The sequence below is a fragment of the Neohortaea acidophila genome (assembly GCF_010093505.1).
Source record: "Neohortaea acidophila strain CBS 113389 unplaced genomic scaffold BDY17scaffold_13, whole genome shotgun sequence".
Classification (NCBI taxonomy): Eukaryota; Fungi; Ascomycota; class Dothideomycetes; order Mycosphaerellales; family Teratosphaeriaceae; genus Neohortaea; species Neohortaea acidophila.
The window spans coordinates 485,557-504,779 of record NW_022985522.1 but is presented as its reverse complement, the minus strand read 5'-3'; the positions used below and the strand labels follow the sequence as shown (position 1 = coordinate 504,779).

General features: G+C 56.2%; 10 protein-coding genes across 10 annotated transcripts; 5 read left to right on the top strand and 5 right to left on the bottom strand.

The window, feature by feature from the left end:
- Positions 1 to 154: 154 nt before the first annotated feature.
- BDY17DRAFT_258478 (NADP-dependent oxidoreductase domain-containing protein) lies at positions 155 to 1,276 on the top strand (the record flags this gene model as incomplete). The annotated part of the gene is made up of 5 exons (XM_033731778.1): positions 155 to 217; positions 282 to 562; positions 623 to 857; positions 911 to 1,147; positions 1,202 to 1,276. 5 exons carry the CDS (start codon positions 155 to 157, stop codon positions 1,274 to 1,276), a joined length of 891 nt encoding a protein of 296 aa, XP_033585352.1.
- A 327-nt stretch (positions 1,277 to 1,603) lies between these two features.
- On the top strand, positions 1,604 to 2,906 carry BDY17DRAFT_305829 (uncharacterized protein). Its single transcript, XM_033734923.1, has 2 exons — positions 1,604 to 1,992; positions 2,048 to 2,906. Exons 1-2 carry the CDS (start codon positions 1,645 to 1,647, stop codon positions 2,633 to 2,635), a joined length of 936 nt encoding a protein of 311 aa, XP_033585351.1. The 5' UTR covers positions 1,604 to 1,644; the 3' UTR covers positions 2,636 to 2,906.
- A 123-nt stretch (positions 2,907 to 3,029) lies between these two features.
- On the top strand, positions 3,030 to 5,662 carry BDY17DRAFT_305827 (uncharacterized protein). The gene is made up of 2 exons (XM_033734922.1): positions 3,030 to 4,044; positions 4,103 to 5,662. Exons 1-2 carry the CDS (start codon positions 3,381 to 3,383, stop codon positions 5,446 to 5,448), a joined length of 2,010 nt encoding a protein of 669 aa, XP_033585350.1. The 5' UTR covers positions 3,030 to 3,380; the 3' UTR covers positions 5,449 to 5,662.
- Positions 5,663 to 6,450, bottom strand: BDY17DRAFT_305825 (uncharacterized protein). The gene is made up of 3 exons (XM_033734921.1): positions 6,255 to 6,450; positions 6,106 to 6,194; positions 5,663 to 6,037 (listed from the first exon to the last, which is right to left on the bottom strand). The coding sequence occupies exons 1-3, from the start codon at positions 6,316 to 6,318 to the stop codon at positions 5,708 to 5,710; spliced, it is 483 nt and encodes a 160-aa protein (XP_033585349.1). The 5' UTR covers positions 6,319 to 6,450; the 3' UTR covers positions 5,663 to 5,707.
- Positions 6,451 to 6,686: 236 nt separating this feature from the next.
- Positions 6,687 to 8,673, bottom strand: BDY17DRAFT_328295 (Sodium/hydrogen exchanger family-domain-containing protein; the record flags this gene model as incomplete). The annotated part of the gene is made up of 2 exons (XM_033737825.1): positions 6,687 to 7,823; positions 7,876 to 8,673. The coding sequence occupies 2 exons, from the start codon at positions 8,671 to 8,673 to the stop codon at positions 6,687 to 6,689; spliced, it is 1,935 nt and encodes a 644-aa protein (XP_033585348.1).
- A 3,181-nt stretch (positions 8,674 to 11,854) lies between these two features.
- BDY17DRAFT_328293 (uncharacterized protein) lies at positions 11,855 to 12,289 on the bottom strand (the record flags this gene model as incomplete). Its single annotated transcript, XM_033737824.1, has 1 exon — positions 11,855 to 12,289. The coding sequence occupies one exon, from the start codon at positions 12,287 to 12,289 to the stop codon at positions 11,855 to 11,857; it is 435 nt and encodes a 144-aa protein (XP_033585347.1).
- A 504-nt stretch (positions 12,290 to 12,793) lies between these two features.
- Positions 12,794 to 13,869, top strand: BDY17DRAFT_305820 (uncharacterized protein). The gene is made up of 3 exons (XM_033734920.1): positions 12,794 to 13,381; positions 13,438 to 13,657; positions 13,715 to 13,869. The coding sequence occupies exons 1-3, from the start codon at positions 12,830 to 12,832 to the stop codon at positions 13,792 to 13,794; spliced, it is 852 nt and encodes a 283-aa protein (XP_033585346.1). The 5' UTR covers positions 12,794 to 12,829; the 3' UTR covers positions 13,795 to 13,869.
- Positions 13,870 to 16,410, bottom strand: BDY17DRAFT_305818 (uncharacterized protein). Its single transcript, XM_033734919.1, has 3 exons — positions 16,177 to 16,410; positions 15,731 to 16,113; positions 13,870 to 15,671 (listed from the first exon to the last, which is right to left on the bottom strand). The coding sequence occupies exons 1-3, from the start codon at positions 16,325 to 16,327 to the stop codon at positions 13,953 to 13,955; spliced, it is 2,253 nt and encodes a 750-aa protein (XP_033585345.1). The 5' UTR covers positions 16,328 to 16,410; the 3' UTR covers positions 13,870 to 13,952.
- A 146-nt stretch (positions 16,411 to 16,556) lies between these two features.
- BDY17DRAFT_305817 (uncharacterized protein) lies at positions 16,557 to 17,944 on the bottom strand. Its single transcript, XM_033734918.1, has one exon. It carries the CDS (start codon positions 17,831 to 17,833, stop codon positions 16,775 to 16,777), a length of 1,059 nt encoding a protein of 352 aa, XP_033585344.1. The 5' UTR covers positions 17,834 to 17,944; the 3' UTR covers positions 16,557 to 16,774.
- A 208-nt stretch (positions 17,945 to 18,152) lies between these two features.
- On the top strand, positions 18,153 to 19,030 carry BDY17DRAFT_258379 (P-loop containing nucleoside triphosphate hydrolase protein; the record flags this gene model as incomplete). The annotated part of the gene is made up of 2 exons (XM_033731769.1): positions 18,153 to 18,224; positions 18,275 to 19,030. The coding sequence occupies 2 exons, from the start codon at positions 18,153 to 18,155 to the stop codon at positions 19,028 to 19,030; spliced, it is 828 nt and encodes a 275-aa protein (XP_033585343.1).
- Between the last annotated feature and the right edge of the window lie 193 nt (positions 19,031 to 19,223).

Below are 19,223 nucleotides of genomic sequence, written 5' to 3'. Positions count from 1 at the left end.
CCGCACTCGCACCTTCCTTTCCCGGCGCTGGCTTGTGCATTCCAGGTTCTTCACCACCGCACTTCACCTCCTCATGAGCATAACTGCATTACGACGCTTTGGTCCCATTACACTTCGATTCCAATCTTCCACACGTCCTTTCAACGTCACCAGAATGGCTAAAATTCACACTCCCATTCCCAACCTCAAGCTCAATGATGGCACGAGCATCCCAATGGTATGTATCTCCATCCCAATTACCCCTCATCATATTCTCTGTATACTGATTAACACCACACCAGATCGGCTACGGCACCGGCACAGCCTGGTACAAGTCCGGCGAGGAATCCAAACTCGACCAGACGTGCATCGATGCCGCCAAAATGTCGCTCGACCTGGGCTACTACCACCAAGACGGCGCGGAAATGTACAAGACGGAGACGGAGCTGGGCACGGCCATCAAGAGCTCCGGCGTGCCGCGCGAGAAGCTCTTCGTCACGACCAAAGTCCTGCGGAACATGACGGATCTATCGAGTGCGCTGAAGACGAGCTTGAAGAAGTTGCAGCTGGATCATGTTGATTTGTAAGGATTGCTCTGCGCCCTCGGATTCACGATGTTGCTCAAGAAGCTGATAAGGGCTAGGTTTTTGATCCACTCGCCTTTCTTCAGTGACAAGAAAGAGGAACATCAGGAGAAGTGGAAGCAGATGGAGGAGCTCAAGGCCCAGGGCTTGTGCAAGTCCATTGGCGTCAGCAACTATCTCCCGGAACAGCTCGACTGGATCCTCGAAAACGCTACCGTTCCTCCCGCCATCAACCAGGTCGAATTCCACCCCTACCTCCAGCGTGAGGAGTTGATCAAGTATCATAAAGCCAAGGTATGCATCTATACCTGCAGACCGAATTTACGCGTCTGACAATGCGAGAGTAGGGCATCGCGACGGCCGCATACGGCCCATTGTCCGCAGTTACGAAAGGTGCCGGTGGCCCAGCAGATGATGTTCTAAACGCCCTGGCCCGCAAATACGCCGTCAGCCCCGCCGAGATCTCGTTGAGGTGGTGCATCGACCAGGACATTGTTCCCATTACCACTTCCAGCAAGGAGCAGCGCCTGAGCGATTATCTGTTGACGTTCAGATTCAAACTCACTCCTGCGGAGATCAAAGAGGTGAGCCTTGCCTCACCTTAGACGACAGGTGATAGAGATGCTGACATTTCTTAGATCAACGAAGCTGGCAGCAAGAAGCACCTACGCGGCTTTTGGACGCACAAGTTCGACGAAAACGACAGAAGGTAAGCGTTATCTGGGCAATAAGGTGCGACTGCTGCGACATATGAGACCGCGGTGGTCAAGGCATAGACAAAAAGTACATAGAAGATCCTACAAAAGCTATTCGTCCTGCCGACGTATCACATGCACCACATCCAACTCGTGTAAGATTCCGTGTATCATTACCCTAAACGTACTCCGTAGGATTTCCATGCTTCAGTCACATCAATAGATACCCGTCGGGGGAGGAGTCTAGTGGGCGGAGTATACAGCTAACCCCGTAATCTCCGAGATCAACGAGGCTGGACCGCAGGCAACTACAAAAAGCGTCTAGGGAACCGCAGTTCAGCTCTACCACAATCGAAGACTTTATACAGGCATATGAGAAGAGAAATATGGCGCCGACATATCCCTCCTTCACCCCACACTACCACCATGACCAATACCCTGCCATTGACCCTACACAAGCAGCACTCGACTGCTCACAGAAGGTGGTCTTCATCACTGGCGCAGGCAGTGGAATTGGTGAAGCGATTGCCATTGCATTCGCCAAAGCGCATGCCCAGGGAGTGGTGCTGCTAGGCCGAACGCAATCCACACTCGACGACACAGCGGAGAAAGTGAAGGCTGCGAGCAACGGCCGCACAGAGACGCTCGTCACCGTGGCGGACATTACGAATCAAAGTCAAGTGGAAGCGGCAATGGAGGCCGCGATTGGGCATTTTGGCAGTCGAGTACCTGATGTGAGTGCGAGACTTGCTCAGACTCCCCTCGTGCCATCATCCTGATCTCTAGCAGGTTCTAGTCAATTGTGCAGGCGGCATGATCGGCCGCGGGAGTCTGACCGACGTCGACATCGACGAGTTCATGAAAGCCTTCGACCTCAACGTCCGGGGGCCACTACAAGTCGCGCAAGCGTTCATGCGAGCGAGTCGACAACACGACCCAGACAAACCCAAAACAGTAATAAGTCTGCCCTCGGGAGCTGCGCACCTACCCTACGCCCCCGGCGGCGCATCCTACGCCTGCTCCAAGCTCGCCGGCGCGAAAATCCTCGAGTACATTGGGCACGAGAAGCCGACGTGGAATGTGTTCAACATGCAGCCTGGCGTGGTGGCGACGGAGCTGGCGCGGCAGACGGGCAGGAACGCGCCGGATAGCCCGGAGCTGCCGGCGGGCTTTGCGGTGTGGTTGGCTGCGCATCCGCGCGCGAGGGAATTGAGCGGGAGGTTTGTGTGGGCGAATTGGGATGTTGATGAGGTGTTGCTTAGGAGTGGGGATATTGCGGGGAGGGGACTGCTCACGCTGGGGTTGAAGGGGTGGGCGGAGGATTATAGTGGTGAGGACTTGATGCGGATAGTGGCGAGTATGCGGCAGAAGGATTAGACAGTGGCCTGACTTCACACAAGGCTCCGGTGAAGCATTGCGGCGGCGAACTGGAGGCGCTTGGTAAGACAAGCGACCCGTTGGACGGCGCTGAGTCAATGGGTCAAGGTTGCCAGAAGTCGATGTTCGCCATAACCCGCGAGGAGTGCATCGTGTATGCCATGACAGATCAAGCTCGCCACAAGGCCACAAGTGGCAACGTCCTACCACCTGGCCCGGCTAGGATTGACAACGGGATGCGGGATTCCATGTCGTGCCTGGGTCAATATTGGTGTGCATTATGAATAATAATGACAGCTAATCCACCCGCACGACTCCACGACTTTAGTCACTGAATCTTATTACAACGCCCGCGGCGTCCGTATTCGCTCAAAATAAACTTTACGCCCATCCCATCAGCTCATGCCACCCACTTCACCTTCTCCACCTCCGCAATCTCGACGACGAGTGCGTGAGTATCTCTTCGTCCACAGAGCTAGAAGAGGCATTGGCGTGAACGCAGCTGCTCACCTGTCTATCTGAGCAACACTGACCTGCCCGCTGGGCGCGTGTCGGCGAGGCAGCAACATCTCCGGGACCGCCGGATAGAGCACCTTCGGATCGGCGGGATTCCACAGCAACTGCTATTCGAACCGCCATACGAGCATAAATACTGCCTTTCGACTTTTCCCACCGCCGTGGAGCTTCTGGGTACTGAATCAACGCGTGGAAGCCGGTTCGAGGCGACCATCCCGACACCATTGCCATGGACTACTTCAGCTCCAACAGACGCCGCGGGAACTCAGTGAACTCGCGTGGCGGCTCAGTGAATTCGGACGGCCGTGAGCCTCCGACTCCATCAGCCCCGCCGCCGTCATCTGGTGTCCGCCGCAGGCCTGTTCCAGGGGGCTCCCTGGAGGGCTTGCGGCAGCCCTCGAGCATCCGAATCCGAAGGCTTCCCTCTGGACTCGCCACGCCACGGCCAGCCTCGCAGCAAGCAACTGGCCAGGCGACATCGGCCGTGGACTATCAGACGAGTGGACGACGTCGCAGCACGTCGGAGCCCCAGCATTTTGGCGCGCACCTGGCAGCCCCCGGCGCTGAGCAAGGGGCCCAGAGGACTACTGATGGGACAACAATGGATACTCTGACCGAAGCAGAGGAGCCTGGCCAGCAGCGTCCTCCAGGGCCTCGCACCGAGCAATCCCAATATTTTGAAGCAATGGAGACCCCGCCCGCCGAAGACTACCCCCCGAGTACGGGCGCGCCATCGTCACGTGTTTTGTCTGCAGCGCCCGCCATGCATAGTGCCGGCAATGCCGCACGCGCTAACAGGGGCCTTCAGCGCACCCACACCACCACCACGCGCCACGAGTATCCCCAGGAGGACGAGTACGAGTCGGAGGTGGTCGATCTTCTCGACCTTGTCGGTATGTTTTCCCTCTGTCTCTGCCGTACTTTAAAATCCGATGCCTGACCCCCTTGCAGATCCAGAAGTTCGTACGCTGGGCACTTTGACTAACGTTCAGAACTCCCTCTTCGTGCCGGATCTGGGCCGTTTGATCAACAGAAGGCCAACGTACAACCTCAGCTCTCGACCTTCGAGCGCCGCAAATGTGGAGAGAATCGGCCGCGCCCGTGCGGCAACGAATGCCGCAAAGGCCCCTGGCTTGGAGACCATCCCCCAGGGACCGGCCCCTGCTGCGGCTGAGGGTAGCGGAACTGGAGATATCGAGCTTCAGCCACGCTCTCGGCGCTTCTCCATCTCTTCCGAACTGAGTGACTCTCGTTACGCTGTACTTCCACACGGCATCAGCCTGGATGATTGGAGTGAGGAAGACAAACAAGAGCTGGATGATCATGTCCGCCATCTAATGCATTCCAGAAAGGAAGGCTTCAAGAGGAGCTGGAAAGGCTTCAAGCAATACATCAGCAAACCTCTGGGGCTCTTCGTCTTCGTCTACGCTGTGCTCGTCACCCTTTTTGGTGCTACTTGGGTCTTCTTCCTGATTGGATGGATCTCGGCCGGCCAAAGACAGGGTTACTTTACAAATGTCGTCGACCTCCTGCTCGTGGCCATGTTCGCACTCATCGGCGACGGCTTGGCTCCGTTTCGAATGGTTGACACGTACCACATGTGCTTCATCGCGCACTACCACCATCTGACCTGGAAACTCCGCAAAAAGCGCAACCTCCCCGACCTCGTGGATCACAACGACCTGCCCATCAGGCGCCTAAGCGCGGCGCAGCTCGAGGATGCCATTGACAAAGAGGAGACCGCGGAGTTCTCGGTGCTGACGCCCCTGCAACAACGCCGCCTGCAATACCACCAAGCCAAGTTCAGCAAGTCGCACACCTTCTACCGTCCGCACGAGACCGCCACCCACCACGCCTTCCCCCTGAACCTGCTCGTCGCCACCGTCGTGCTACTCGACTGCCACTCTCTTTTCCAAGTCGCGCTCGGAACGTGCACATGGTCAATCAACTACCACCACCGCCCGCAAGCCCTCACGGCCACCATCCTGGCGTGCTCCATCTCGTGCAACATCACCGGCGGTATCCTCATCAGCGTCGGCGACCACCGCACGCGCAAGAAGGACGTCGTCGAGCGGATCGAGAGGCAGAACTTTACGCAGGAAGCACTGGAGCGCATGGCGAAGCAGCGGAATAGTGAGGACTTGATCGCCAGCAAGGCCGCCGAGGTCAACCAGGCAGTCGCGCAGCGCGATCAGTACCACGCCGCTATCCAGGAGCAGACGGTCGGGGCGCAACTCATTGATCAGGCGGTCCGCCCGGATATAGTTGAGCCGACCCCGTCGAAGAAGGAGGTATAGTTTTGTGTGTCTCCAACGCCATTTTCTTCCTTTGTCTTGGGAATGGGAGAGGGAGTTGTATATACTGCGGCTTACACGCTTGCCTGCCTAATTGTTCTCGGTTTCCTTATGTAGGAGTAATTGAGCTTGCCTTCTCAGTTCAGAAGAGCACCTATCCACAAAGAGCACGCACGCAGTCCATCTCCTCCTCTCATCACATCCCACCCAACCAAATCCCACCCCTCGATAATCCACCAACCAACTACAGCCTCTGCGCGCCCTAGTTAAACTGCGCCCCAGCAACAGGACACGCCTGCGCCGCCGCATCCTTCGCCACACTAGGATGCTTCGCCACCTTGCCAGCATGGTGTTCGAGCGTCGCGTTCGTCACGGGGCACACCTTGCCCGCCTCCTCCTCCGTCAACGACGGGTGCGCAGGCGGCAGCACGGCGCTCACGCTCCCGACGACGGGGCACGTCGCGTTCTCCACGCTGTCGGCCGCCGGCTTGCCCGCTACGGGGCACAGGGTGGCGTCCATTGCTTTGGCGTGGTCGGCGGGGATGCTGCTGGAGGCCGGGTGGGCGTGGATGGAGGACTTGTGGTGCTCGACCTGGTGGGCGAGAAGGCATTAGCGGGGTGTGTGGGGTTAGGTGGGGTGACACGGGGTTGAGGGCGTACTTTGGCGTTTGTCACGGGGCAGCGGGCTTCGGGGTCCGAGGGGTTGAATTGCGGGTGGTCTGGGGGGAGGACGGTGGTGGTCGTGCCGACTGTTGGTCGTGTTAGTTTGTGTGACGACGACGGAGCGGTGGGGTGGGGGGTGACTGTACCAACTGGGCAGACTTGCGCGGCGGCCGGTTCGGCCTGGGCGTGCTTGAGAGTGTGGGCGTACATGTTGTGTGGTGGTTGGATGTGCGTGCGTGTGTTGAGAAGAGTAAATTGAAGTGAAGAGTGCAGAAAACGGGAGATGCAAGAGAGTAGAGAATTTAAGATTGAGAGATGGAGGGGTCGAAATGGGTGAACGGGTGTTGTTTGGGCGAAGCGATGATGTCTCTGCTCACCCGCCCCTCCGTGATTATTCACCTCGCTGTGATTGGCTTGAGCTTAATCGCCACGGAAGTTCCAGAACGGAAGGCGTGCGCTTTCGCTACAGCGATGAACCTTGTAGACCGTGAATATGCGGGATGGAAGCAAGGTGACAAGTCATTATAAGTCGTATCTCATTGTATATTACGTCTGCTGTTTCGCCAGGCAGGGCCGTGTCATCCATCTTCGGATTTGCGAGCACTCGGACTGGCAGTCCCGCTACCAGACCCGTAAACAGGGACTGTCCGCGGCCTCACGCGCTCATCTGCGAATTGAATGCTTCTGAAAGGACGGCCACCACCAGTAGGCGTAGAGGTGCCTGAGCCCGGCTTCGAATCAGGCTCATCCACCACAACCCTCGGGCTCAGATGATCCCCATCCTCTTGGTTTCGTTTGACAGCATGTCCAATGGGGCGTGGGTCGGTAGGACCAGAGATCGAGAGTACTCGAGGTTCATCATCCTGGCCAACGCTACCGTTGCGCTCTCCTTTCTTGCTCAGCTCTCGCGGGCTGTCCTGCGTTGTGGTGCCTCGCGGTCGTGTAATGTCGTTCACAATGTGTCTTCCCGCCCTCACGAAACTCTTCGGAAGCCAGGAAATAGAGCTGGGCGAAGCCAATACTGGCCCGCGCTCGCTACTCGTTAGCCTCCGTCGCAAAGGACGTAGGCCTATCTGTTCGTGCTGCTGCGTTCCAGACGCCAGTCTTGCTTCGTCCTCGCGTGCTCGGCTCTGAGAGGCTGACGTCCTTTCCAAAGAAATCGCACTGCTCAGTGTCCTCGGCAGGTATAGTCCGACTTTGCCGAGCGGGATGGAGAGGCCATGCACGGTGATGGAACAGATGACGAGAAACCACACCACAATTTCAATCGCCTCATCTGTTTTCTGAGCATCTGGTCGGGGAAGCAAGTCTGCGAGGAACTCGCGCGCGATGTATAGATAGAAGATTGCAGACACGCCGATCGGGCCGAAGAAGCCAACAAACAGGGCATGTCGGATGTCCTCGATCTGGTGAATCATGCCCAGCCAGTGGAAGGTCAGCACCATAGGCAGTCTTCGGAAGAGCAGCACCAGGATGCCGAGAGGCACGAGGCGGTAGATCGGAATGACGGTGTTGGTGACGAATCGATGCCATGGACAGACGGCGCCGAACCACATGAAGATGGCCACGTTGAGGAGCATGTCGATCGTGGGCTGTAAACTGTCGTCCATGGTCTCCAGGCGGAACCAGTCATCCCAGGTGAAGACATTGCCAGCAATGAAGCACGCCAACACATCGTCTGAGCCGATGAGACCGACAGTTCCCGTTGTGAAGAGCTATAATCGATGTCAGCTGTTGAACATCACGCGAAAAGCCAGATGGTCTCACCGCCAAGGTGATTGCAAACACCAGAAAAGACTCTCTGTCAACGTAATGGCGCTCCTCAGCCCAATGCAGCAGTTCTTTCGCAAGCCATCCCACCACCGCTCCATACACAACGGACAGGAGGATGGTATAGCCCCAAGTCTCACCAAACCACAAACCCATCGCTTCTCTCGCACCTCCGCTTTGCGAAGCCCCATGCGCCGACGGATCAGTGTACTTGATCAAATACAACGCCAAGAACAAGAAAGGATATCCCAGGCCATCATTCGCACCGGACTCAGCAATGATGATCTTCTGCAACGCAGGCGGGATATTCTTGTCCGCAAACTTGCCCTTGACGATACTGTTGCTCAGCACGGGATCCGTAGGGGTCACACAAGCACCCACTGCCAGCGCCCACAGAAAGGTAATGTCGGGTACCATAGCCCAGACGATCAGCGAAGTACAGATCCACATGGCACACAAGCCCGGCCCGAGCAGCAGGCTGAGACTCTTCCATTCCGTCTTGAGGTATTTGCTAGGTAGCTGCACGCCGGCCAGAACCAATTGCACGCCCAAGACCAGTCGGGAGAAGTAGAGAGTGATGATGCCTAGGTTCTGCTCGCTGTTGTTCGCGTACTGCAGCGGTTTGATGAAGTTGGTGGCGTGCGGGCTGAAAGTTAGGCCGGCGTAGGTGCTGATCAGCGCTTCGGAGAGGTAGAACTTTTCTTTGAGCAGGTAGGAGACCAGGCCGAAGACGGTGATGAAGCCGCCAAGGGTGGCGCAGACGATGTTGAAATCGACGATTGAGAGATTCGGCATGCTGGAGGTTGGTGGGCGCCGTGCACGTGGTGGTGATGTTATTGCTTTCCAGCAGCCATTTTTGGAGGTCTAACGGATTGCCAAAGACCTTATATCAAATTGAGTGTGTCGATGAGAGTGTAGGAGTCGATGCGCAGGTTGGGACACAGGTGCAAGATTGTTTCTTAGGTTGCTTTTGTTGAAGGTATCTTTTCAAGAAATCCAAAAAAAAGATCCCGAAGCATCGACGTGAAGTGCATTTTGTGGAGCAGGGTTGGCAGAGTGGGGAAGAAGGCAACGACATCTCTTCCTCCCACTCCAACTCTCCCGTCTTCTACTTTCCACTTTGGCGCCCGCCACCGCTACTATCACCATCCTAATAATGTTATCTCCGCGCTCTCCCTTCGGAATGATGCTCCAGCATGTCGACGATGCCGGCGCTTTGCTATTCTCGAAGCCTCGCATCGAGATCGCGGGGCAACACTCCGCCTTGTTAACGTCTGTTAAGATGCGTCCTGTCGTTTCGTGTTTGGCATGATGGTAGCATCCAAAGACTTCTATTACCTCCTTCAGGCGCCAGAAGGCCAGCGTTGAACTGAGCAGCCACCATGTGCTGGCTCATGGGCTCTCCTCGACTGCACTTTAATCTCTTCTGTTTACTTACCAACCCATATCACGTGTGGTCACGCACAAGCTTCGCCTCTTATAGCACGCGCTGTCTTCTCTTCTTGCCCTCCTTCTTCTCACCACATCCCAGTTCACCCTTCTCAACTCATTCTCAACATTCTTTCCCACTCAGAACAAGATCGTGCCTTTCGTATCACCCCCGAACTCAGCAGCACTGTGATCCACACAGCTCCTCAGCTCGGTCGATACCGTGAGATCAATCCTCAAAGCGTTGAAGTACAGCAATCTCTCTAGCTACCAACGACAGCTTCATCCAAGCGGCTCAGGAACAGCTTTGGTACATAACCACGCCGTTGGGTCGGACTACGGTCAAGTCACTGCAAGACGCAAACCGACATCCTCTGATCTTTCCCAAAGTCACTCTTTCACATCGGCTCGGCTCTTCGCCAGCGCACAGCGACATCTACACGTGTTCAACGACTATTCAGTACTCCCTTCGACGGTCCGTGATCCCGTGCGCCCAAACAGAGGCTTTTGCTGTGATACTGCGCTTCACTCCACACAACACACTTGAGCGGAGCCAAGCATGCCTTCGAGCCCACTATTCGAAGCCGGGTCACCGACGCGGCGGGTAAAGCGACAACGGGCTCCCGATTCTGAAGATGAAGGCGTGGCAGGAATAGGTAACCCGCCAACCCCGGGTTCAATGCAGGGAAATGCGGGACCGCAGACGACCCAAGAAGAACCGAACACTGGACTTTCCCCGGAACAACTTAGCGTCATCCGACTGGCGCAAGAAGGTCACAAACATTTCATCACCGGCGGCGCAGGCTCTGGCAAGACATTCACGCTCACAAGAATCATCCAACTACTTCAAAACAGCGGCAAGACAGTCTTAAGATGCGCGCCGACTGGAATTGCCGCATATGGCATCGGAGGCACCACCATTCACAGCCTATTCGGTTTCGACCCTTCAAAGCCACCGGATCCGATAAGGCGACTAGAGGCCAAGGCGTGGTCCGGACCTGTACATGAACGGCTACGTTGCGCGGATGTCTTGGTGATTGACGAGATCTCTATGGTCGATAAACCACAGATGGACCGAATGAACAGGATGGCACAAGTCGCCCGGGGACAGGGCCCAGATCAGCCCTCGGACCTTCCTTTCGGCGGCTTACAGATCATGGTCTGCGGTGACTGTTGCCAATTACCTCCCGTGAAACCTGGCGAGACCTGCTTCACAGATGGAGGATTAATGAATCCAAGAAAAGTGTGGTGGAAGGTGTTGCTTATTTGACATGCCCGAAATGTCCCGTCCATGAGGACCCCAAGAAGCAGTTCGCTTTTAATGCGGCAGTCCGGAATGACCTCAACTTGGTTTACACATGGCTCCAAACAAACCACCGGCAATCGCAACCCGAATTCATCCAAATACTGGACAAACTGAGAGATGGAACAGATCTGGACCAAGACGACCGCGATCTGATAAGCAACAAGGCCGGCGAGCCTCGCGATGTCGAGGGAGCAGTCACGATAGCGGCAACTAACCGAGTTGTCGATCGCATCAACGAGCGAGAGTACAAGAAACTGCTTACAAGGGAAGTGCGCTACAACTGTCTGGATCACGTCAACATAAGACCAGATCACGCTGAACAGCTTGCGGACTTTGAAGACATGTCTGCAGACGGATTGACCCTCCAAAAGTTGACGGGCCATCACTACAAGCATATCTTAAATCTCAAAGAGGGGATGAAGGTCTTGTTGCGCTCGAACATCGATGTTTCCAAGGGCTTGGTGAACGGCGCTCAAGGGATCATCAAAGGCTTTGAGGCATACGACGAGGCGACGATACCGATGCCAAGGGCCGGTGTCGACGATCCAGACGTCGACGCCAGAGGGCGCCCTACCACTGTCCGACTAAAGTTCAGTGCGGCGCAACTATATCGCCATGAACGAGCGAAAGAGTTCATCACGGCCGCGAACCCGGGCATCAAACTCCCGATAGTGGAGTTCAACAACGGACAAACCGCGACGATATTCCCGGACTGTGCACTTGAGCAACATGGAGAACCAGCGCCACATTCTTTCCTGAGTCGAACCCAGATCCCCCTCATCCAGGGTGATGCCATGACGATACACAAATCGCAAGGACTTACTCTGGACAGGGTGATTGTCGACGTGTCTGATATCTTCGGTCCGGCGATGGCCTATGTGGCTCTTTCCAGAGTGCGGAACTTACGGGGTTTGACGGTGATAGGGAACCTGCAGAACCTGAATAAGTACAAGCCTATCGAGGAGGTGACAGAGTTTCTGAGGACCATAAGGCGGCATCAGGAATGAAGGTGAAGACGATGGTCTATTGGATTGGCAAATGCTCTGCAGATGTGGCCGGAGCGAGACACCGATGAAGAGCGGAGGAACGTACCATCTAATATCAACTTGGTCACCAGCTGGACGAGACATACAGCAGCATATAATTACGAGTATCTCGGCGTGTAGCTTATTTATACAGCCTTGCGGCCCAGAAAATGTCACCCAGCAAAGTCGCAAGAAGCCATCACACCAATAACCACCGCTATGCCCTCCTCGGATCCTCAAACGTCGTAGTACGGGTGTTATGATCAGCAAAATACGCCACGCCGTCCGGTGTGCGCAACAACTCCCAACCAGCCGGTAAATCACCAGACGCAGCCTCTGATCGAGTTTCCGGCCTTTCAAAGGTAGTCGTGCGAGTGCTGTGATCGACGTAATACGCCACGCCTTCAGGGTTGCGTCGCACTTCCCAGCCAGGTGGAAGATCAAATGTTGAGGCGTCTGGCAGCGTTTCGGGTCGCTCAAAGGTCGTCGTTCTAGTGGCGTGATTCGCGTAATACGTCCGGCCTTCGTTGTCGACGAGTTCTTGCCAGCCTGGTGGCAACATGTCTTGCTGGGCGGGTGCGGAGGCTGCTGTTCCGACGACTTCTTCCTCTTGTCCGGATGGCGTGCGCGCGCTTTGGTTTTCTTGATCCATCGCGCAGTCGTTACTCCTCGTTCGTTCTGGAGATGCGGTAATAGAGGGTTCAGAACAAGTACTAAGGACTCGCTTTTATCAAGGGCGATAGCAGTCGAGATGAATCGGATAATACTGATGGATAGAGAACAGGTCTGCGACCCGCGCTCTTATAGTCATCTGATGCTTTGCTGCATGCCGCTGCTCCCGTTGAGCGATTTGCTGGTTGTGGCTTGGAGTCTGTACCCTTGCACCTGAGGTATTTTTCGAGCCGCGCATGTAGCCTCGTACCGTACCGGCAAGAGTCTTTGCTCTAGTTCGTCGAGGATGAATCCGTCTGTCTGACGAAAGCCCTTCATAAGACATTCAAGTAATGCGCTCTGCAGTTCAGACAATGAACAGACGAGTTGGTTGTAGTTCAGCAACGAAACACTCGAAGTCCCCAAGGCTCCGAAGTCGGTGCAGTGGCAGCAGGACCCCTCAATCCACCCACATTGACGTAGGTCCTCTTCCATCAAAAAGACATGCACATCAACACAACATAAAAAGAAAAAAACAAAAATGAGCGAAGCCTTCCAAAGACCCACGCGCTCCCTCGCTGGGCGCGTAGCGATCGTGTCTGGCGCCGGCGCCGCGGGCGACGGCATAGGCAATGGCCGCGCCTCCGCCATCCTGCTGGCCGAAGCAGGCTGCAACGTCGTGTGCGTCGACATGAAAGAAGACCTGGCGCAGCGGACGGCGGAACTAATCAAGCAAGACGACGCCGGCTCGCACGGGAAGGCCATAGCCGTGCGCGCGGACGCAACTGTCGCCGCGGACTGCGAGAATGCCGTCCAACAGGCAGTTGCCAAGTTCGGACGTCTGGATATTCTGGTGAATGTAGTTGGGGTGGGCGGGGCGACGGGGACGGCGAAGGAAGTGGACATGGCGGCTTGGGCGAAGGGTATGGAGATTAACGTGGGCAGCATGGTGTTGATGAGCAAGTATGCCATTCCCGAGATGGAGAAGAACGAGGGGCAGTGGAGGGGGAGTATTGTCAACATTGCGTCGGTGGCGGGGATCAGGGGCGGGAATCCGCATTTGCTGTATCCCACTTCCAAGGGCGCGATTGTGGTATGTTTGTCCTGTCTTTCGTGGAGTTGGGGAGGTTGAAGCTGATGCGGGTGCAGAACATGACGAGGGCGATGGCGGTGCATCATGGCCCGGCGGGGATCCGAGTCAATTGTGTCTGTCCTGGGATGGTCTACACGCCGATGATGTACGCTCCGGGCATGAGTGAGGAAGCCCGGGAGGCGCGGAAGAATCGCAGCATTCTCAAGACTGAAGGCACGGGCTGGGATGTCGGAGCGGCCGTTCGCTTCCTCGCCGGCGACGAGGCGAGATGGATGAGTAAGTTGGATCCATTGCATTGTTCACGAGACTTGCACTGACACGACATGCCTCCAGCGGCGGTGATATTACCTGTAGATGCTGGAGCTACGGCCGAGGCGGGCAGCATGGTCCCCAAAGAGGCGCAGATACAGTAGCGCTCGATCAGAGCGAGGAAACCAGTCTAATCGATCGCACTGAGATGTTTTTGAAGGATGTGTGCCGATATACATACACACAATACCTAAACGACGCCACTAAAAACACCTATTTCCAACCAATGCCACCTTCTGCCTCTCCTGATGATGCGCAACGTCTAGAAGCTCGCAGCGCTGATCTGTCCCGAGCCATACGCGACCTGCGGATGGGGCTCGCCGGGCGCCATGAAGTTCGTAGAGGGATCCTTGGCCGCCTTGGCCGCACTGCATCTCGCCATCGTCGGGCTACTCCTCGAAATCGCGTCGGTGAAGAAGAAGTTCTCAATGGGGTACTTGATGGCATCGCCCTTGGCCTTGCTGCCCTTATTCTGGTCCACGAGTTGCACCTTGCTCAAGGCGGGGAGACCGGCCGGCTCGACGAGGTCGTAGCGCCGGAGAGCGGGCGAGATCTCCTCCATGCGGTCGCGGAGCGCTTCGACATCGTCGTAGGGAAGAGCAACGCCCAGGACTTCGGAGGCGGCGCGAATGATGGTCCAGTCCTCGCGGGCGGCGCCATAGCGAGAGGTTGCCGCTCGGCCCATTTGTACACGGCCTTCGGTGTTGACGTACGTGCCGGCTTTCTCGGTGTATGCTGCGCCGGGGAGGACGACGTCTGCCAATGCGGCACCTTGGTCGCCGTGGTGGCCTTGGTAGATGACGAATGCGTCTTTGGGAATGTCCTCTGCAGTGATCTCATCTGCACCGAGGAGCCACAAGAACTTGGGCTTGACGTTGGCGATCTCGGGGTTAGGCACGCTGAAGCCGACTTCAAACGCCGCCGTCCTCGATGCAGCGCGTTGGAGCACGTTGTAGCCTTGCCACTCCGGAGTGGAGAAGACGGCCTTGTTCTTCTCAACGAAGCTGCCAATCGTTTCGTAGATGTTCTTGGCATCGGCGTGCTCAACTGCAGAGGAGCCGACAATGATCATCGGCTTCTTCGCACCTGCAAGCTTCTTTCCAAACGCGCCGTTCAGTGCCGACTTGAGGTCATTGGCATTCGAGCCGATGTTCTCGTACTCAAAGGTAGACTTGAAGTCTTCACCGATCACGCCCACCTCCAGATCCGATCGTAGCCACTGCTTACGTATCCGGGCATTGAGGACGGCAGCTTCGTGTCGAGGGTTGGTGCCGACGAGAAGGATGACGTCCGCCTCCTCCACACCGGTGATCTTGGAGTTGAAAGCGTAGTTGGATCGCACATCGATACCATGGGCCACAGGCAGCGAGCCTTGAGGCTGGTCAAGCGCGAGGTTCTCGGAGCCAAGTCGGTTCGCTAGATCCTTCGCTGCGACGAGTGTTTCCGTCTCAACGAGCTGGCCAGCAACAAACTTGATCTCGTCGTTCTTGGGCTGCTTCTGTTTGAACTGCTCCGTGATTTCGAAGAGCGCCTGTTCCCAGGTTGCCGGCTGAAACTGGTCATCTCTTCGGATGAGCGGAGTAGTCAAGCGTTGTGTCAGAAGTCCATCACTGGCGAAGCGGGTCTTGTCGTCGATCCATTCCTCGTTGACATCGTCATTCAGCCTGGGCAGGACACGCATGACTTGCAGGCCTCTGGCGTCCACTCGGATGTTGCTGCCGAGGCCGTTGAGTACATCGATGGTCTCGGTGTGTTGAAGTTCCCAGGGTCGTGCGCGGAATGCATAAGGTTTGGACGTCAGTGCACCGACAGGACAGAGATCAATGACGTTTCCAGACAGCTCGGTATCGAGGGCCGTTTCCAAGTAGGTGCCGATTTCGAGAGAGTTACCACGTCCGGTGCTACCCAGTTCAGAAGCACCGGCAATGTCATTGGCGAAGCGAACGCATCGTGTGCAATGAATGCAGCGGTTCATAGAAGTCTGTACGAAGTGGTCAGCAGTCAGCCCAGTGTACAGTGCAGAGTGTGCCGGTGTCCTGCCTTAACGAGAGGTCCAATGTTCTTGTCCTCCACCGCCCGCTTGCCCGTAATCTCATGGAAACGTCCTCGATCCGCGCCATATCTCATGCTCTGATCTTGCAAATCGCACTCGCCACCTTGATCGCAAATGGGGCAGTCCAAGGGGTGATTGGCCAGCAAGAACTCCATCACTCCCTCTCTTGCTTTGTGCGTGATGGGGCTGTTCGTCTTCACCACCATGTTCGGCTGCACCGGCCACGCGCACGAGGCGACGGGCTTGGGCGCTCGCTCCACCTCGACCAAACACATTCTGCAGTTGCCGGCAATCATGAGCTTTTCGTGGTAGCAGTACCGAGGGATGGTTACGCCTGCTTTCTCGCAGGCTTGAATGAGCGCGGTGCCAGCTGCATGCCGATGTGTTAGTGCCGTGTAGGGGTGGATTCAGACAGGGCCGTGATGATACGCACCGGGCACAGACACCTTCTGGCCATCGACCGTGAGTTCGACATCCGCCGCTCGCCTTCCGCTGGTGGAGAAATGCTGGTGTTGCTGGGCCGCATTGAAGGGGGCGAGGCCGCGCGAGCGCCGAAGCGAGCGCACCAGCTGCTGCCGCATCATCTTGGCTCGCCGGCACCAATGCAGAGGACAGTAATGGTGGAAGGGGAGGGGTGGCGGAGGAGGTGTAGTCGACGTGCAGCTCCATTCGCCGTTGACGCTTCGAGGTAGGCCCTCGTCCGGGTCTTACTTAAGCGAAGCTGTGATTGGCTGGCGCGAGCCCCTCGCCCTAAACACACCAATATCAAATTCCCGGTCGTCCAGCCAGCTCTTCTCTTCTTCTCTCTTCACTCATTTACCGGCACAGTTTATTGTGGTAAGCTCGCCGCTCACATGCGAGCATTACTCTGCTACGTGCCGGAGAGCACGAACCTGGTGCGCCGTAGCTGGATACGTGGAGAGCTCTGTCTCGCTGAAATATCGTCCTTACCGACGGCTGCTACATCTCTGTCTCTATTACTTGCTCTCGTCAGGCGGAGAACTTGGCCTCGAATTATTAGTGATACGATGCTACAGAGTCTTCCCTGATAGCCTTTCTTCATGCTCAAACTCTTGCTGCGTCCGCACTGTAAACAATGGCATCCCGTTCGGCCATCCCTCCCCATATTCTCGGATGATCTCTTGAGCATCCTGGCCTCCCAACCACTCCGCAAAGGTGACAGCAAGCCCTTGCTGCCGCGACTCCGAGACCTTGAGATTCACCAGGCTGGAGCAGGGATTGAGCAAAACCTCTTCGCCCTCTGCATACACCACGAGGCTCGGGATGATGTCGTCCCTTTTCGCCGTCAAGAAAGTCCCCCGATCGGTGAGCAGATACGCCTGCTCCTGCTCCGCCATCTTCAAAGCCTCATACGGCGTTGAACCACGCACTAGTAACCAAGAAGCAGTCCCGACATCCACCTCAGCGGCGGGCCACAGCTTCTGCTCCCTCTCATGTGTCGCCGAGCCATCACCACGCGTATGGAACAGCGCCTGATGCTCCGCAATAGATTGTAGAACTTGCATCGTCGTCGCGCCAGCAGCAACTCGAGCGGGGTTTGAATGCGGCCCAACTAACATCAGATGATCCCAGAACACTGGCGCAGTCACTCGCTTACACCACCCTTCCTTCTCCGCCATCTTCTCAATGTCTGGCTCGTACGTGAGCGCGACCTGAGCGATATCCGCCAGAAGAGCAATCAGCGAGTGCCGCGAGTGGTTCACCACCCATGCTATCCTGAAGTCGTTGCCATGCTGTGCAATGAAGCTCAGGCAGAGATTTTCGAGGATGCCGGTCCAGCCTGCGCCTCCGTTACCGATACGAAAGGCAATTGCGTGGTCCGGATTGCCGTAGACTTCTTGATCTGCTGTAGAGATCAGACCTGAGCTCACGTTGGAATTTGAGATGTCGGAGGGGTGGTGTCGCGAGATCCATGGATGTGATTTTGATATCTTTACGGGCGGAGTGAAGTCTGTCCAAGAGTTCGAGGTGTCTTTTGGAATAGTCATCGTGCTCGGTGGTGAAGTTGTGTTTATGTCGAGTGCTGCGTTGCACTGTGGTGTTCCTGGAGTATCTTGTCGACGGACCATCGAAGGAGCAGGCTCGCTTCTAACGATCTATGGCCAATACATCATTGCAGTTCGACTCGCCGCACCTCAAATGGAACTTGCGATGCGATATACCACCATTAATCGAGATCATTGGCGTTGTATGGCTCTAGGTCCGCAAGCCTAGCCGACTCCGGTGGGGCACTTTGCGTGGATTATGTAATCCGAAGCTTTGGCCGCTTCCCGAATTCAGGCACATGATGTATCGCATACTCATGCTGCTTCTCCGATCACTACACCCTCACGACCGCCCGGAACATCAACACTTCACACCGACCTTGCGATCCTGTAGTCCATCTACATGGCTACAACATCTTGGCAATTTATTGCGAAACTCATTTGTCTCGGTAACTCAGGCTCTGGAAAGTCCAGTGTATGCCTCACTTCTGCGCATTCGCTCAGCATCTGGCTGATAGTCATTAGCTGACGATCCGTCTCTGCGAAGGCCGATTTGTATCCCACCATGATGTGACGATAGGCGTGGAGTTTGGGTCGCGAGTCGTCCCCGTAGGACCACCTGCGAGTCTGGAATATGGCATCAACAATCCCGCGTCCGCCACCGATGCATCGGCATTAGCAACACCAAAGACAGCATCGCCGAACGACATCAAGGCGGGAAAGAAGGGGGCCGATCAACAAAAACACATGAAGCTATCCCTATGGGACACGGCAGGACAAGAGACATACCGCTCCATCACACGATCCTACTTCCGCGGGGCTTCCGGCGCGTTGCTCGTCTTCGACATCACACGACGGACGACCTTTGACTCCGTGACATCCTGGCTCCAAGATCTGCGACAAATAGCGGAAGACGACATCGTGGTGGTGCTCGTGGGCAACAAATCTGACCTCGCGCCCGCTTCCACGGTGAGCGGGGCCAGCTCGGCGCCGAACAAACGCCAGGTCACGCAGGAAGAGGCGGAAGAATGGTGTCGGCACAACAAGGTGATGAAGTACATTGAGACGTCGGCCAAGAGCGGGGAGAATGTGGAGCGGGCGTTTCTCGAGGTGGCGGAGCGGATATATCAGAACATTGAGGCGGGCAAATACGATTTGAATGATCGGAGAAGTGGCGTGAAGGGCCCTGGGGCCGGTGGAGGAAACCAGAGGACGGTGACGTTGAAGAAGGATGATCGAGGTGGGGGAAAGAAGGGCGGGTTTGCGAGTGGATGTTGTTGAAGGCGTGGATGGTGGCATGGCTAGGCGTTATGATGTACGACGATTGATCGCGGCTAATACATGTACTTAATGCTGTGTGCTACAGCTGGCATTATTCCCTTCGAGTGCATCTTCAGCCGCGTCGGCAGCTATGCACACATCCACCTTCTGCCTCGTACGCATTTCGCAGATCCATCTCTCCACGGCAAGATCG